This window comes from Chroicocephalus ridibundus, chromosome 1 (genome assembly GCF_963924245.1).
Source record: "Chroicocephalus ridibundus chromosome 1, bChrRid1.1, whole genome shotgun sequence".
NCBI classification, from domain to species: domain Eukaryota; kingdom Metazoa; phylum Chordata; class Aves; order Charadriiformes; family Laridae; genus Chroicocephalus; species Chroicocephalus ridibundus.
Window position 1 is genome coordinate 132,791,765 of NC_086284.1, and position 17,418 is coordinate 132,809,182.

The following is a 17,418-nucleotide window of genomic DNA, read 5'->3' on the forward strand; positions in this document are numbered from 1 at the left end:
TGTGAAGGCGTGGGGCGGCCGCCGGCCGGGCAGCTTCAAGCAGCGGTCCCGCTGGTGGCCTCGCAGGGCTGCGGCGGCCCTTCAGAGGCGGGTCCGGGCGGCAGCGCGGCGGTCCCGGCCCGCGCGTCCCGCCCCCCCTTTCCAATCCTGGGGCGGGGCGCGGCGCTGGCCCAGCGGTGACATTGAGGGGCGCCGGGGAGGGCCCAGGCAGCGCTGCCGGGGCGGGAGGCCGCGCCATGTGGGGCCGCGCCGGTGAGTGACTGCTACGGGGCCGGGGGGAGGCTGATCGATCAGTCAATCGATCGATAGATCGACCCATCGGCTTCCGCCGGCGCTCCGGAGGTGGCGGGCCCCGTGGAAGGGGAGCGCGGAGCCGGGGGGATCCCCCGGGCGGCCCCGGCAGCGCTGAGGGGAGGCTTGAGCGCCCGAGTCCGGTGGGCCCTGGAGGGCTGGTGACCTCCGAGCTGTCACTTAAAACTTAAAAAAAAAAAAAAAAAAGTGAAAGGAATAGATTTATGCCTTTTTTTTCCCCTTCCCCTAAATGTCTCGAAAAGGGTTTGGTTTCGCTGGGGGGGTGGTGTGGTGTGTGGGCCGTGAAGGTCGCTTATAAATATAAATCGTTATTTTTCTCAGAGCTGGAATGTATTATGCCTAGAAAATACAGGGCAACTGTTTCTCATAGGGGAGGCGTTTTCAGCCAGCATAAAGAAGAAAAAAATATTTTATATTTTTAAAAGTGCCCTTTGCCTTTCAAAGTTGTTTTTTCCCCCCCTCAAAATTTTTTAATTACATTAATTAATGAATCAGAAGCTCTTTCTTGCACGTATGTTTTCATATATAAGGCGCCGTATCCTTTTCTAATACGCTACAAAGTAATGTATTAGAAAGTATACAACGTATATCTCTGTACTGCAAGATTCTTTTTTCTTGACTCTGTCAAGTCTGGGACTTCCTTTTGGGATGTGACAAGTTTGGTAGAATGCTGGTGTGCGGTCCTTGAAATAACACTGCCTAAAGTATAACTGAAGCATAGGAATAGATAAGTTCCTTGAAACTGTGATGTGCATTGGCTTTTAGGAATTGCTTGTAGGCTGTAAGCTTGCATCCCCATTTTTCTAAATAAGGTTAATGGGCAAGCTCAGGTCATAGCTTATAGACAAGCTTTAATTTCTTTGACAGGTTCTGTTACAACCCGAATCTGGTGTTTCTTGCATAATATTAGAATTGTACCTATTGTTTTTCTTTCTTTTTTTCTCTTGCGTTTTAAAAAAAACACCAAACAACTGCCATTTAAAAGGTAACATTCTCGCTTTCTAGTGTTCTGTGTTAGATTTGGTCCCTTTGCTCCTCTGCTTTCTCTTCCAGATAGGGCTGTTAAACTGCTGGGAAGAAATATTCCCTCAATTCTGCGGATGACTAAAGGAGTAGATCTGAAGATAAGCAGACGGCTTTGCATTAAACCCCAGGAAGAAAGTCAGCTTCAGCCAAGAAGTAAGAGTTTCTGATAAAGATCATGCTAGTTTCATGCCATTAAATGTTTAGGTATCTAGGCTGCAATCATCTGAACAGGAATTTGGCTGGCACAGGTGCTAATATCCCTGATTTTGTGAGAGAATTCTGATCTTTAGACTGAAAAACTGACCATTAAAGCTAACAATAAGATCTTGATTTTGAACAAAGCCGGGGGTCAATATTTTTTTTGTGACAATAACAAAAATTTCACTTTGTAGCAGGTCACTAGTATCTTATCTGATGTATGTTGAGGCTCTTCAGCTGTGCTGTAGAACAACTCTTTAACCCCAGTGTAAGCTATCAATGTTTAGGAATATCATACAAGCTAAAATACTTCTGCAGTTTTTCATAGCACAGCCAGCTCCAGCTGTTCACAAAACTGAACGTGTCCTGCCGGAGAGTTGGTCTGAATAGTTGGCTTGGTTCATGTTTAACCCTGGAGTTGTTGAGGTAAAGCTGAGGCCATGAAACATTTTTTCACTCTATATGGAACAGTTGCGATGGTCTAATGAGAGCATCTCCCTTCTCTGAAGGGTGAGAGGTTAAAGAGAGCATCTGTCAGTTGTTTATTAGCCAGCCCAGCCTAAACCACGACATCTGTGTAACACATTCCTGTCTTTGCCTGGTGGTGCTAGATACAAGGAGCATACAGGTGTGAAGCATTTTGCATACTTCTGTGTTACGAACATAATGCAGCTGTACTGAGTAAGACCAAAGGTCTCTTTAGCAGTGTCACGTCTCCAGAAGTGGCTGGGAAAGGAGGTCCCTTACATTTATGTGAGGACTAATAGGAATGGTGACAAATAGCAAGGATCTAAGGAAGAGTACAGAATTGGGGCAAAGAAAGTGTTTCTCCCCTAGACTGCTGCCCCAGAGGTGGCATCTTTGCTTTTAATGGTCCTCACTGGATTTTTCTTTCATAAATTTCCCCAGTCTCTTGAAGCTGGATGTATTTTTAGCATTCGCATCCTCTGGGAAGGAATTCCTCAGCTGAACCATGCCGTGAGAAAACAAGTACAGTCTTGCATTTGTTTTTGCAACTGGTGCATGCTATTTTTTTATCTGATGTTCCTTTATTCAGTACCCCTTCCAAAACGGGACCTGTTCATTGTAACCCACACTCCCAATGTCCCTTACAATTCTGGTGCCTCTGTTGTGCTGAAGGGAGCTTCGATTACTACTTTTCCAGGCCAAAGGTCTTAGTCTATGATACGGTTTCTTACATGGCGGCCATTCCATACCTGTGGTCATCCATACCAATTTTCTCTGTACTTATTCTATTGCAACTGTTTCTGAGGTGAGGGAGCAGTATTTCACATGCTTTTCAAAATGCCAGAGTCACGGTTTTATACAGTGGCATAATAATGCTTTTGTGTTGTGTTCCTAAACATTGATGGTAATGCTGTTTCCCTTTCTGACTATTAACTGAACATTTTGCCAAAAACTCCAGGAAACCCCTTTTACTTACTTCTTGGCAATAATAGTTAGGTTAGACTCTGTCTTCTGCACGTGCACTGGAATTGCTTCCTGTTTATGTACTGGCCATCTCACTGACTCAGGATTCTGAAGCCCTACAGCTCTTCATGCTTAGCCCTCTTCTTTATGTCTCTGAATAACTTAGTGTTGTCAGCAAACTCTCTATCCACCCTGCTTCCTAAATAATTTGTGAATCCATGAGGCAGCACAGGGCCATTCAGGATACCTCCCATTGTTGGGTTTTGTGGGGTTTTTTTGGTTGTTTGGGTTTGGTTTGTTGTTTTTTTTTTTAAAGGGAGTGGGAAAGCTGTCTATCTTTGCACTTTCTTTGCTAGTTTTTAATGGTATGTTATGTATGGAAACCTTCCCATGTTACATTCAGAATACTTTTTTTATATTGAGTTTGAAAGACTGAGCTGAAAATTAAGTGTCTAATCTTTGCCTACGGTCTTCTGTTTGTTTATACCTTCAGATAAGATAAAATCTTATGCTCCCTGGAAAAGTTAACATTTTGTGATGCAATGGTGTGGCATATTGGCTTTTCTGTAGCAGTTCCATTTGATTTATTTTTTTAAACTAATTTAAATGTAGTAAAAAACCTATAATATCACAGCACCTTAGGAAGCTTAGATGCTGGAGCAGGTTCTGCAAATTTAGAGCTACAAATATAGAGGTCTTGGGCAAGATTTGGCTTTCCTTACACGGCCTTGGTTTAATCCATATTTACAGGTTTGTTAATCTGACCGTGATACCCTTTTTGTTCCCTAACCAGCTCTAGCAATCGTACTTAAAATTCTGCATTGCTCACCCTAACTGGTTTCATTACAGCTGTCATCAGTAATCTTCTCTGTTGTTTTTGGTGGGTTATTTGTTTGTTTGTGTGTTTGTTTGTTTGGGTTTTTTTAGGTCGGTCTCCTTTGAGGGTGCCTGGACACAGGCCTACAGACTGGGAGAAAAGATTTTTGTTGTGGGCAGGCCATTTCAAAAAACCAGAGGATATACCAGAGACTGTCTCGTAAGTGCCAGTTTCGAAGCTGTAAAGGGGACACTGTCTAGGCAGGAATAAGTTACTTGAATGCAACTCCAGAATAACTTTTCTTAAATGGAAAGGGTTTTTGCAGCTAAAAAAAATCTTACACTGCTGTGTTTGTTTTATCATTTTGTAGATGAGATGACCTGAGCAATTCTGTATTGCTGAGATAATAGATCCCTTTTGATTTTTTTCTGAAGGGCAGAAAAAAGGGGCTGGTTTTCTGAAGGGCTGGTTTTTCTGACCAGCATCTATTAGTTGTTTCATTAGAAAAACATCACAAATCAGTCAAGTTTTACTCTTGTCTCCCAATCAAAAAAGCTTTTTGCAAAAAATAGTGTGAGCTTTCTCTAGTGTTCTTCTTTGTATGTCAGTCTCACATTGTGTGCAACTTTCATAATATAGCTATACAATAACTGAAACTCATTTAAAATATTTATTAATGAATGTCTGGAGGCCATGGGCCAACTTTCCTTACTCTTGTAATTTAAACTAACAAACAGCAGAAAGGCTCCCTAACAAAATATACATATATTCAAAATTTCCTTGTTGCTGGTGGAGTCTAAATGTCAATGCTTTGCTCTTTGTGAAAAGTAGAAGACAAAACTGGATGTTCTTGTTTGCCTATCTAAAATGAAGATCAACCTTAATAACAACAGCAGTAAATTATTAGTTTAAAAAACATTCCTGGTGGTAGTATAGTTATCTTTTAAAATAGGCCTTTAACGTTTTTAAATATAGGTATGTATTTAAATTAAAAATATACAGTAAATCTTCTACTACTTGGGTAAGCAAACTATGTAGCTGCCCTCTAAAGTTACTCTATTTGTTTGGATGTGCAGTATGGGAACTGAAAATCCACCCATGCATCTTAAGTGTTTTCTAAGTGTATCACAGTGGATAAATATTGTTAAAAATGAATTCTTCAATTTTGTATTGAATAATTTTTCTTAAAATTATGTTTGAAATACATAAAGGCGTAAATTATTCAAACTTACTAAATTATGTCAGTTCGTGTATTTTTGCATACCAAACACTTGTTATGAGTGTTTTTAAGAAAACAGAGCTAGCAGAGTGAGTGAAGTCATTTCAATGGTTTATTGAAAGGACAAACCAACTTCTGACAAAAGCTGACCGTTTTTGCATGTGCATCAGGAATTCTTCTTTTTATTTAGGCAAATAGTTCAGCTAAAGCTGAAAAGACAATTGAGAACTATAAAAGCACAAAAGCTTGCTTTCCTGCTCTAAGCTGAATTAAGAGTGGTTTGTAAGAGCTTGTGATATAACTCAGTAATCTTACAAGATCTGGTGATCAGAAGTAACTCATTTATTAAACAAATGTTAATCTTAGCTACTGAATTGATTTATAATGCAAAATGCATTCAGGTTAACTACCTTTTTCTCTTGTATGTTCTAATATATCCAAGGTACTTCAGAAATTAACTAATCCATTTTTTAAATCCTACTTCTGTGCATTTCAGCTTAATTGCAGCCTATACCCAAGTTGTTCATTGCAGATCATTAGCAAAAACAAGTAACCTGGAAGCAAAATTTAACTATTCGTTTCATGGTAGATGGACATGTTCCCTATGATCAGAAGTCTCGTACTCTAGTGGGAGGTGTCCCTGCCCATGGCAGGGGGGTTGGAACTAGATGATCTTTAAGGTCCCTTCTGACCCAAACCATTCTAGGATTCTATCAATACTTTGAAACAGTGATCAAATCACTCTTGCCCTCCTCTGCAAAAACAAGAACAAACCTCTCTTCACAGTTCTCGGGTCCTGTGTGATTTACCATGTTGAACTATTGGGGATCCTTTGGTATCTTTTTTTCCTCCAAGTATAAGGGTCAAAATGTTGTAGATTACATATTCACTCATGTTTGTGTACAGTGATAATATCCCAGTTCCATAAATTCACTAACTATGTTAGTTTTGGGGAATAATTACCTAGTTTGTTGCATTTAATCTTTCATCACGTGATGTTGATGCTTTTTTTTAGTCATCTGTAATTTTATAACATGCCCAATTTAATCAGTGAGACTATCAGATCCCCTTGAGAAGGGAGTCAACTGCTCTGAATTCTGCAAGGAGAGTTAAATATATAGGGTATAGGTCTTTGGTTATCGTGGAAAGTACGTCTAAAAGCATTATGCTTCATTGGCCCTTCTTGGATTGTTGTGTCTAATACAAACTTTAAATTTGCTGTAACAGAGATGTCAGTTGGGTAGAACGACCTTCAGAGTTTAACCCAACTTAAAATAAATGACTTTTTGTTTTACCTCATCACATGTACAGCTGGAAGGCTTTAGTAAGCGATACTCTTCTTGTGGAAGATTTTTGGTTTTTAAAAAACAGTAGACTAGGCAACAGGTTTTCCAAAGGAGTGGTACAGCTACTGGTGTGGCTAGATAAGCCCCTGAAACAAACAAAATAAAGATTTAAAGGAATCCTCTGACCAAAGCTGATGTTGGAAGGCTTACAATCCTCTGTGCCTCCTTAGTTTCTTAGGAAAACACATTACCTTAATACTACCCTAGCAGGAGGGAAGTGGTAGCCACTGGTCTTTTACCAAGTCCTATTCAGAATTTCTGAGGAGTGTTACATTCAGCAGCCAGCATGTAATCTATAGCACTGTCCAGTCCTGTAGCAGAGGAAGCCTTCTTGTTGGAAAACAAATGGAACCATTTTGAAGTTCAGGCAGAAGAACTGCTAAGCTGTGATAATGCTTCCCTCTGCCCAAGAAACTCCAACTGTCAAACATTATATATTTTATTGCTGCTGGCAAATGTTGTTGGTTTTTTTTTCCGTGCTTCTGCTTATGAGGGGAAAATGCATGTTTTACAATGTGAAATACGCTACAGTTCTAATATGGATGGGGTACTCACTGGCTTTGCAGATACCAGAAGGTGGCAGTGCGCGCAGAAGGAGCTAACGTTAAGGAAAACATCCTATCAGTAAAAGTATCCCTCTCCTTTTCCTGTCCTCCCCATAGTAAACGTACATATCTAAATACTGCAGCCTTCCTCCTTTGCGTTGCAGTCAAGTAGTCTAGAAAGGCAGTATTGTTTCTTAACAATTAAATAACTGAAACTTAAAAAATGTTGGGTTTGTTTCCAACTTTGAGAGGAACTCCTTTGTGACCATAAATGTCCCAAGGTAGCTGGGGATGAGCTTTTCCTGTTCTTGTAAAACCTTTTTGTGAAAAGAGCCAAGTATGGTTAGCATTATACAAGATTACATAGACAGCATGCCAGGAGAAATCAAAAAAATTCACCAAATGATTTATTTGTGCCTCTGGTAATAACTCTGTGTTCTTTTATTATTATTTCTCAAGGATTGAAACAATCAGAGCAGCAAAGACCACACTGCGTGTGAAGTTCAGCTATGTAATGATGGCCTTGACAATACTGGGATGCATAGTCATGGTGATTAAGGGGAAGCAGGTAAGCAGATTTTTGGCTGGTGAATGCAAATCAATCTTCACATAAACTCCTCAGTTCCTCCTACGGATTTGTTAGTACTGTTTTGTTTTGGGGTTTTTCTCTTTCATTTTATGAGCAAAAATTAAAAATAAGTCCTCCTAGTTCCCCAGAAGGTGACCATCATTGAATTAATTCCCAAGTCAGAAACGGGTGGTGTCACTGTTAGACTGCATATGCTCCCTTTAAAAGGGAAAAAAAAGGTCTTTTTTTTCTCAGCGCAATACTTAATTTTAGCTTGCGCTGTTTTAACTTTTTAATTTTGCTGATGGACTGAGAGAGTTCGAAAGAGCACCTTCTGTTCTGTGGATCCAGTAGGCAGGTAAATGCTTCTTGGGCCATGGGTTCCAAATGCCTCTCTACACACTACAACACTCGTACAATCTGTAAAATGGAAATAGCAAATGAGTATGTTTCTCCACAAAACAGACTTGAGAATTCTCAAAAGTCTTTTTAAACAGTGAGGAGATGGTCAGTAACAATTCTGTGCTCTTTAATTGCATTAGAAAATAGTCTTCCTTTAGTGTGGATAGAACAACTTTTCTCAAATTATTATTGTTCGCTGAATAAGAAAACTTCTTTATACAAAAGCTCCCAAGTCCTGTAGATGCTGAGTATCCTTCACTTGCATAGAATTTGGCAAGATAGCCAAGTTCAGCATATGTCAGAAGCAGGTCAATGATTTAATTTGCATCATGTAAAGAGAGTAAGTGTAAAGTTTAAGATTCCAAGTGCAGCAAAGGTTAGTCATGCCTTAATTTTATGTGTGTTTTTTTAACACACTTTGTGGATTATTAACTTTGTGGTATTTCTGTGAAGACGCAAGGAACAATTTTTGTGTACTGAAGCCAAGCTAAAGCCTCTCAGCAGCATTAGTCTTAAAGAAAGTAAATATAATCTGTGCATCTTATTGTCATGTTGCTTTTGATAAAAAGCACAGTGGTAACAGAAACGCAGCCCACTACATTCTCTTAAGGATGACTAGAAGCAGAAAACTCTGAGTTTAAAACATCTACAGGGGCAGAGCCTTATTTGTATGCGGCCTTTCTCTGAAGCAGTTCTAACAACAACGTTCGTATCTTGTTTCTATAGGCTACTAAGTGTTCTAGAGAAACCTTAAAACTAGCAACAGAATCTCCCCTCAGCACTGTGAACTACTGCAGTGTCAAGAGACATTCCTACTTGTCAGCATTCCCCTACCAAAATGAAAAGAACGCAGAACTCTGAAACAAAACAGTGGGAAGGTTTTTCCCTGGCTTCAGCAGAAGAGATCAAACACTGACAATTCCCAGAACGCTCTTCTCTTATGTTGGAATAGTATGAATGCAAACACTGGGAAGACGAGGACAGCTGCTTTGGGACCCTTGTTTTCACAGCAGCTGGAATCTATTATGTTTAATTTTTTATTTGTTTCCAGTACCTCTGCCTTCTGAAGACCAGAGATTAGTATTAAACACTGACCAGAAGCACAGAATATACCTTCTAGTGCCTTAACAAAAGAGTTTAATTTATTCCCAGAGAAGTAATGAGTTTAAGCCAAAATAGTACCTGGATGTTTTATTTTAACCCTCTCTCTTCCTGGCATTAAAGCTGACAGAACTGTGCCTTGGTAAGGATAGGCCAGATATTTTTGTAAACTACTGATTCAAGTTTAATCCCTGTAGTCCTTTAGGTGATAACTTTCTGCTCTTGCTTTATCATGATGTTGTAGGCTGTGAAAAGGCATGAATCTCTTACAAGCATAAACTTGGAGAAGAAAGCTCAGTGGAGAGAGGAAGCTACTCAGAGCACATCTGCTAAACCTTAGAGGAGGAATCGAAGAGACCGAGGACTGGGGAAGAAAAGCTGAGTCTTTTTCAGGACTGGAAGGATGACATCGTCACACCTTTCCTGTGTGTTAGTTCTGTACTATCTCATGCTCGTGAAAGAATGAACACATTATCTTGTAATCATTAAAACCTCTATTTTGTTTTCCTAGCAACCTTCCCTTTCCTCCAAACTCTCTTGTTCATTGGTGAAACAGGGCGAGTAAAGTGGATAAAAAAAATAGTTGTTTCCCACATGTGCTATACGCAAGACTAAGTGTCTAAGACTGCAGGAGCTGTACCTGCGTTCATGATACGAGTTTTATTTACAAAGGCTTGTGCTCTTACTTAGAATCATTTAGGTTGAAAAAGATCCTTAAGATAATCAAGTCCAACCACTAACCTGACACTGCCAAGTCCACCACTAAACCATGTCCCTAAGCACCATGTCTACACATCTTTTAAATACCTCCAGGGATGGTGACTCAACCACTTCCCTGGGCAGCCTGTTCCAATACTTGTTAGCCCTTTCTGTGAAGAAATTTTTCATGATATCCAGTCTGTTTGGAGGCGGGAGAGCCTGTTTCCTCTCATGCTATTACTTGGGAGAAAAGATGACCCCCCACTTTGCTACAACGTCCTTTCAGGTAGTAATAGTGATAAGGTCTCCCCTCAGCCTCCTTTTCTCCAGGCTGAACAATCCCAGGTCCCTCAGCCGTTCCTCATAAGACTTGTGCTCCAGACCCTTCACCAGCTTTGCTCTTCTCTGGACCCACTCCAACACCTCAATGCCTTTCTTGTAGTGAGGGCACCAGAACTGGACACAGTACTCCAGGTGGGACCTCACCAGTGCTGACTACTGGGGGACAATCACTTCCGTAGTCCTACTGGCCACACTATTGCTGATACAAGCCAGGATGCTATTGGCCATCTTGGCTGCCTGGGCACACTGTTGGCTCATGTTCAGCCGGCTGTTGACCAGCACCCCCAGGTCCATTTCTGCCAGGCAGCTTTCCAGCCACTCTTCCCCAAGCCTGTAGGGCTGCAAGGGGTTGTTGTGACCCAAGTGCAGGACCCGGCACTTGGTCTTTTTGAACCCCATACCACTGGCCTCGGCCCATCAATCCAGCTTGTCCAGATCCCTCTGTAGAGCCTTCCTCCCCTTAAGCAGGTTGACGATCCCACCTAACTTGGTGTCTGCAAACCTACTGAGGGTGCACTCAATCCCCTCATCTAGATTGCTGATAAAAGATATTAAACAGAACCGGCCCCAGTACTGAGCCCTGGGGAACACCACTTGTGACTGGCCGCTAACTGGATTTAACTCCATTCACCACCACTCTCTGGGCCCAGCCATCCAGCCAGTTACCACTTAAGAAAAGGTAACGGACACAAAAGGACAGCCCATTAGATTTCCAAATACTTTCGCTGGACAGTCATCCACTATTACTGACTATTTCAGGTCCATTCAGGAAGTATGGTGCTGTATGTATTCTCTATTGTTACAGCCTGCCTAAAGTATTCCACATGTTCCTCTTTGCGTAAGAGAGAACAATTATTAGGGGAGTCCTTGAGTCAGGAATAATTGTATCACCTGGATTAACATCATCGAAATGATTGTAAGTTACTAGAAAGTCTGCTTACCTGTTCAGGTTACCACGAAGAGAAACTTGTGATTTCATTTATGCTTGATGATGGCAGAGCTTAAAACCATGCATCTCTGAGAAGTATCCCCCTTTCAATAAGCACCTCCGAGCGCACTCTTGTGAACAGAACTGGCGGGTACCTCACCTAGTTTTGGAAATAAAACTATTTGGACTCATCCAGCTGGTAAAGTGTTTCAAATAAAACCATGTCAAATACCACGTAGAAAGCAACCCCCCAGAGCAGCAGTGGTCACTAGTTTTTCATTTTACTTAACTTTCTATAAGCTTTATGCTGTCTACTCGAAAACTGACCCCTGGTCCAGTGGTTTGACAGAAGGTCCATGTAGAAGTCATACAGCCTTTCCTTCTACCTCTGGTATCTTCACCATTTCAGTATCTACTGTAAAACCTGCGCATCACTGCACACCTTTGGTTTTTCTTTCAGCTTCCACATGGTCTCTAGAGTCGCAAATAAAAGCCTGAGCCACTGGGCTTTGTGCCGTCTCCAGCTCGCTCACAACCTTTGCAAATTTCCTTTGCAAGCAGTTGGGCATTAGAAAAATTACATGTATCTTTCTCAGAGGGGCAACGAAAGAAATCACCTCTTTCCTAGTGTGATGGCTTCCAAGAAAGCACTTCTAAACACAGAAAACGGCTTAAAAACAACACGTATTTCTGGCCTAGGCAGCCAGTCTAACTGACTGGAGAACTTCTTAATAGACCTCGGATCACCTGATTAGCTCATAGATTTAGCCTACAGCCTTTTAACAATGCCCGATGGAGAGGAACATACTAAGCCCTTAAACAGCATTTCCTTTTCTTTCTCCCCTTTGGCTTGGTCTGCAACACCATTCACATTTATCCAAAAAAGTCAAATTATCAATCCTATACCATATGCCATATTGCTGTACCTGTTTCAAAGGCAACTGAAATTTCCCAGTGCCATGATTGAATTGACAACTTGAATGACACCTTAGAAGAGCACGCAGGAGCCCTATGAGCATGGCCAGAGAAGTACACAAAAACCTCCTGTTAATTTTCCTACTAAGACTTGGGCATCTAAAGAAAGACCTTCAAGTCTACTGGCTAAGACTGGCATGGGAAGGTACTACTGATGTGTTGTGCCAATCCCAGAAGCAAAGAAACCATACTGGAAGATGCGGGAATTACTTAAACCTGGCACAGAGGTACAACAGCTGCTCTGGAAATCCTCAGGGAAGCATGGAGGTGTATCACCAGAAGCAATGTCACATTTAGGACTGGGTGGTGGGACTTGGATCGTAACAGTCTCGATGATGGTAGTTATATAAATGCAGGTTCAAGAACATATAGGTTTTCCAGGGCCGGTGCCTTCCTCCCTTCCCTTAAGACTAAGCGAAGGGACTTTGACCACCAGTAGCTGGTTGGCATCAAGGAACTAATACAGGAATGAAAGACCTGGCCAAAGTCTCTAGGCAGCAGTTCCCTCAAAGGATTGTTTGTGTGCATGGTGTCTTCCCAGGATCCCCAAGCACCGGTCCTGGCTTAGTTACTGAGCTTTCAATAATCTTCTGCTCCATTGTCCGTTGCATCCTCCTGAACCCAAAAGAGTGATCCTGCCTGCCACGTCCCACTGGGAGTTTACCAACAGAAAAAAATATAGCTCCTGTTTGCTGCCCCAACAAATACACAACACTTCAAAGGCATTACAGGTGTGCGGACAGGATGGCTAGATAACAATTCCAGGTAGTCCTGCATTTTCCTTTCTCTAATGCCCAGTTTAACTGACGCTGCAAGAACAACTCAGAGATTCTTGTTCTCATCAATCCTTTCACCTTACCAGCTTGTGGGGCTTTCGGAAGGTGCTTAGGTTGGATCTCCACAAGCAGACAAAAACAAATGCATTAACTTTCGTGTTGAGGATAAGGGCAGAAGAAAATACGTGAGATCACTCTTCTGGCACTACACACAGAGAAAAAACCAAGAACCTCAACAGCTTCCTGGCCTGTCCCCTACACGTAAGACCATGCTGTTTCCTACCTACACACAAAACAAGAACAGATCATTTAAAACAGTGTCACCTTCACAAAAGTGGAAACTAGCAGCATTTTCTAAGTTCCTGTTTGAGCAGCAGTGCGTCCTTCAGGAAAGCGAAGAATACTGGTTTCAATATTCCTAGCAGGGCACATAACCCTTGTTACTCTCATGTCAGTCTAAAAAATTTCTCATCTGAATGGAAGCATGAGATGAGAACCATTTCTCATCTGAATGGAACTTACACCTTTTTAGAAGCTGTTGCTGTTCCAAATTTTTAGCAACCCTTTTTAGCTGCTGATAGCAACACTGAGAGCGTTCCTGTAAAAAAGTTGCACCAATGTAAAATACAAAGTTAAAATAAATTTCCCATTTCTACTAAAGATTTCCTTTTGTATCTATAAGCATTAAACTAGCCACAGAATTGTGTTAGGAAATAGTGTTTGAGTGATAACGTATAATGATCCTCATACTCTTTCAGAGGCGCTTTTCCTCCAAAACGGAGTCCTTCACCTGTGGCCTGAATATTATTTATTAGGTGGGTAACATAACACTACACATGTGGGTCTATTAAAATGCAAACAGTTTACTTGCCCCTGGTTTACCAAGTAATTCTGATCAGTCTGTATCAGTGAGCTGTTCCTTTCATAATTCACAGGTCTGATCTCGCTTCCATACTCACGGAGTTTGCAGCCTTTGTTTGAAGTAGATTTTGTTTCTTACCAACCCATCAATAAGGCTAAGTAAAGCAAGGCCAAGAACTGATTGCTGGAAGATCCTGATGGAAATACACTCAATTGAGCACCATTTAAAATTAAATCGAGACCTGTGAGTTAGCCACGTTTTAATCCATTTAATGTGTGCCATGTTGATTTTTGTATTGTTTTAGTTTTCAGTCAAAATGTTATGCAGTACCAGTCAAATGCCTTACACAGTCTAAGTATATATGACAACAATATTACCTGTGTCAACCAAGCCTGTCACTTCAAACAAACATACCAAGTTTAAAGATTTATACTTATCTGGTCTGAATTCACATATCCACTGCAAAAGTAACAAACACTGGCCAGGCTCCTTACAGAGGAAGGCACACCATTCAGCTTAAATGGACTATTTTTTAATTCACTCATTTAGAGGCAATTGTCATTATTTTCTTGGGGGGTGGGGGAAGGAAACGCCAATGCACCACATTGTTTTCACTAGCCTGGAAGAGAAAACACTTATATATATATAGATATATAGTTATATAGATATGTATATACATACACACATACGCATGTGTGTATATATATACGTGTGTGTGTATATATGTATATATACACACTAGTGTATATATACACAGAATATACATATATGAATATACAGAATATATGCACACACACTTTGCTCAGATTTGTTTACAAAATATGTAGCATTTTTATACCATCCAATAAGAGGTACATGATTTTAAACAAATCTTATAGAAATGACATGTTATTGGAAATTTACACGTAAAAAAATCCAGCACAAAAAAATCCAAAAGCTAAAACAAGATTTTGCTACTAATCAGTGCTTCTATCACCCTTCAAGAAAAGAGAAACACAGTTATTTATATGTGATGTAAAGGCAACATTGAGGGGTTTTTTTCTTTTTTTAAATTAACCACCAAATTTAACCCCCTAAAATTACAAAGAATCAAAGTCCATTTACAGATCAAGTGCAGTAAACTAAATGTTCCTTCAGCACAAAGCAGCACTAGAGAAAATAACTGGGAGAGGGAAGGTGGAGGCCAACTGGCTTAGCTAGGGAGGCAGCAGGTGGCCTCTGCAGTGGCCACACAGGTCAGAGTCTCCATCCTGAAGCAGAGACAGAACTGAAGACTGTATTTAAATAATGGTCACACAGAGCTGATGTTCAGGCCTTTGCCTAGCTTCTTTCAGCAGTTTGACAAGTGATTTATATATGTTTATTATTCTGTATCCAATGGGCTGGTTTTGTTTTTGCAGTGGCTTGTCACTGAGAGGAGTCATAAGGAGGATCTTGCAGACAGTTCTGCCACTAACATTCACCGCAGGTACATGACGCTGCAGTTGCCAGTGGCAATTTTGAAATGTTTACACTGGACAAGTGTGTGTTCCAAGCGTGCAAAACGGCTTGAAAGAACACAGCCCGATGCAGGGGGGAGCGGACGGCCTGGAGAATCCATTGCGTTTACAGAAATGGAACTGCCACTTTCAATCAGGTGGCATCTCCCCAGTTGTGTGAAGGGTTTGGTGTCAATGTCAGCTGAACTCAGTGAGGAGTGGCTGGCCTTTGCATCAGACGTCTGTGATCCAAGCAGGTTGCGGAGCCAAGAACATGCTGCTAGCAGAAGGGCAGTCTGCAGCTGCAGATGACAGCTGTCATGCAGTCAGCGATGTCTTATAGATGTCACCTGTAGGAACCATGCGTTCCATGCTAATTCACCTGAAGTCCCGTAAACAGCAAAAGGGAAAAATGAAATGAAAGGGTCAGGCGGATCCGTGGGTAATGTTACTATCCTTTGACTGTAGTGTCATTTTAGTTGTTAAATAAGGGGCCTGACCAGGAGGACTCCGTTTATCAGGTGAGCTGGAGAGGAAGCTCTTGTCTCGTGAAAATGAAAAGGAGATCTAACGCTCCTTGTGCTAAGTTTTAGAAATGAAGATTTCCATATTCAGAAGGTAATTTTTCAGAAGATAAATCTGTTCAAGTCACGCTGTGTAAAAATGTGAAGAGGCAGACAGGAATTTTTCAGCCATAGCTATAATACCAAGGACCAGACTCTGGAGCATGAAGTCAGAAAGGGCTTGATTTTTAAGGAAGCCCGGGTGGATCGTACTGTGCTGGCAAGCAGAAGTGAGGGTAGTTTCTCCATTCTAGAGACTGGTTTGGAAAGTCATTTCTGGGCAGGTGGTAAGAGTGACCTGTTCTCAGGCTCTCTTTTTGTGGATGGAAAGACTGGGAAGGTATACAAATCTCCACAGTGGTCTGCAATCCAGCATGGGAGCTCAGTGTTCAGAAGGGATGGGGCCAGATGTCTTCGGTATTCTTAAGAACCAGAAAACACGTTCTTTGCAGCCTGTTGTTGCAGGGGATAGAGAACTTATTCCATTCTTTGTAACATGTTCTGTATGCCAATAACCCCAGCTGGCACATACAGCAAAGTAGATACATCGCATGTGAAAATTTAACGCATCTCACATAGCCATCCAAAGAGGCATCCAGGGGATGATACGGGGAATGAATTCAGCTACGTTCTTGGAAAGTCCGAATGTCTCCCTGGACTGCAGGCACGCACTGCAGCAAATACAAGAGAAAAGCAGCCTTATCTTGGATGCCAGGAGTGTGGGGGCTACGGAGGAGGGATTATTTTCCTGTAATAGGAGCAGGGAATTTCTCAAAGTATAGAAAGGTGCCTCAACTCCACGAAGATGACAGTGGAGAGGTTCAGAATCTAGAAGAGAAGGGTGATTCTGGCGACCCCTTGCCAAGGAGAGGGCATCCTGCCACGGAGAGCCAAAAGTTTTCCAGACGTATGTAAGAGCATGTGCACAAGGCAAGCGAATGAGCGCAAACAGGGTTATGGAAAACATTGAGAGAATCACTCCACGGGTGGCTTGTGGCTCGACAACAGGATTGGCTAGGTAGAGGAGCACACAGCACAGGGGCACCTCAGAGCTGGAAGCCTTCCATGGGAGCCTCACACTGCTGGAAGATGTACTGTTGCTGGTTGAGATCCACCTGTGGGGCAATGCTGCTGTCTTCATCCTCTGTTCCAAAGTAGTGCTCAATCAGATCAAAGGCCTTCTGATAAATCTCTTGATTCTCATGGCTCTGCAGGAATTCAATCTTGTCCAGGCCTACAGAGAAAAGAAGTACATAAAAGTTACAGCTCAGCGAAAGCATGTGCCCGTGATAATTTAAGTCTGTTGTGAACACGGAGTTCCATGACAATTCTATCCCACCTTCAGAAAGAACCGCCCCCTCTATGGAGACCCTTACCCAGCTTGTACTCTCCACAAACAAGGAAAAATAAGTTGAACTACAGAGCTCCCCATAACTGTGTGATGTGTTTCATACTTTCTGTCTGCCTCTACCCTTTTGCTCAAAAAATTAAAACAAGCTTGAATGTGTAAAGAACAAGGCCTCAAAGACTTTTTCAGAAGAGACTTTTAGGACCACATTTCATGAAAGTGTGTTCACAGTGCTTTGTTTACAAGGACAATGACTACAGAATCACACAACTGCAAGTTGGAAGAGACTTCTGGTAATTATCTAGTCCAACCTGCAGCCCAGCCCAGCACTACTACCAACACCAGATTAGGTCAGCTGTGTCTAGCCAAATCTTCAAAACCTGCAGCGATGGAGACTCCATTACATAATCTGCATCACGTGTATATACAATGCAGTTAAACTCATGCAACCAATTTTTGGGTAGACATTAAGCAGATGGGCA

The 17,418-nt window shown here is 41.7% G+C and overlaps 2 protein-coding genes across 2 annotated transcripts in view; one reads left to right on the plus strand and one right to left on the minus strand.

Moving 5' to 3' along the window:
- The first annotated feature begins 1 nt into the window (after position 1).
- On the plus strand, positions 2 to 9,479 carry FAM162A (family with sequence similarity 162 member A). The gene is made up of 5 exons (XM_063353462.1): positions 2 to 252; positions 1,366 to 1,491; positions 3,895 to 4,003; positions 7,354 to 7,462; positions 9,210 to 9,479. Exons 1-5 carry the CDS (start codon positions 237 to 239, stop codon positions 9,303 to 9,305), a joined length of 456 nt encoding a protein of 151 aa, XP_063209532.1. The 5' UTR covers positions 2 to 236; the 3' UTR covers positions 9,306 to 9,479.
- A 1,114-nt stretch (positions 9,480 to 10,593) lies between these two features.
- KPNA1 (karyopherin subunit alpha 1) overlaps positions 10,594 to 17,418 on the minus strand; it is a 57,281-nt gene continuing 50,456 nt past the window's right edge. Inside the window, exon 14 of the mRNA XM_063353278.1 lies at positions 10,594 to 16,822. Coding sequence (XP_063209348.1) covers positions 16,635 to 16,822 — 188 coding nt within the window. The 3' untranslated portion in view covers positions 10,594 to 16,634. The remainder of the gene's footprint in view (positions 16,823 to 17,418) is intronic.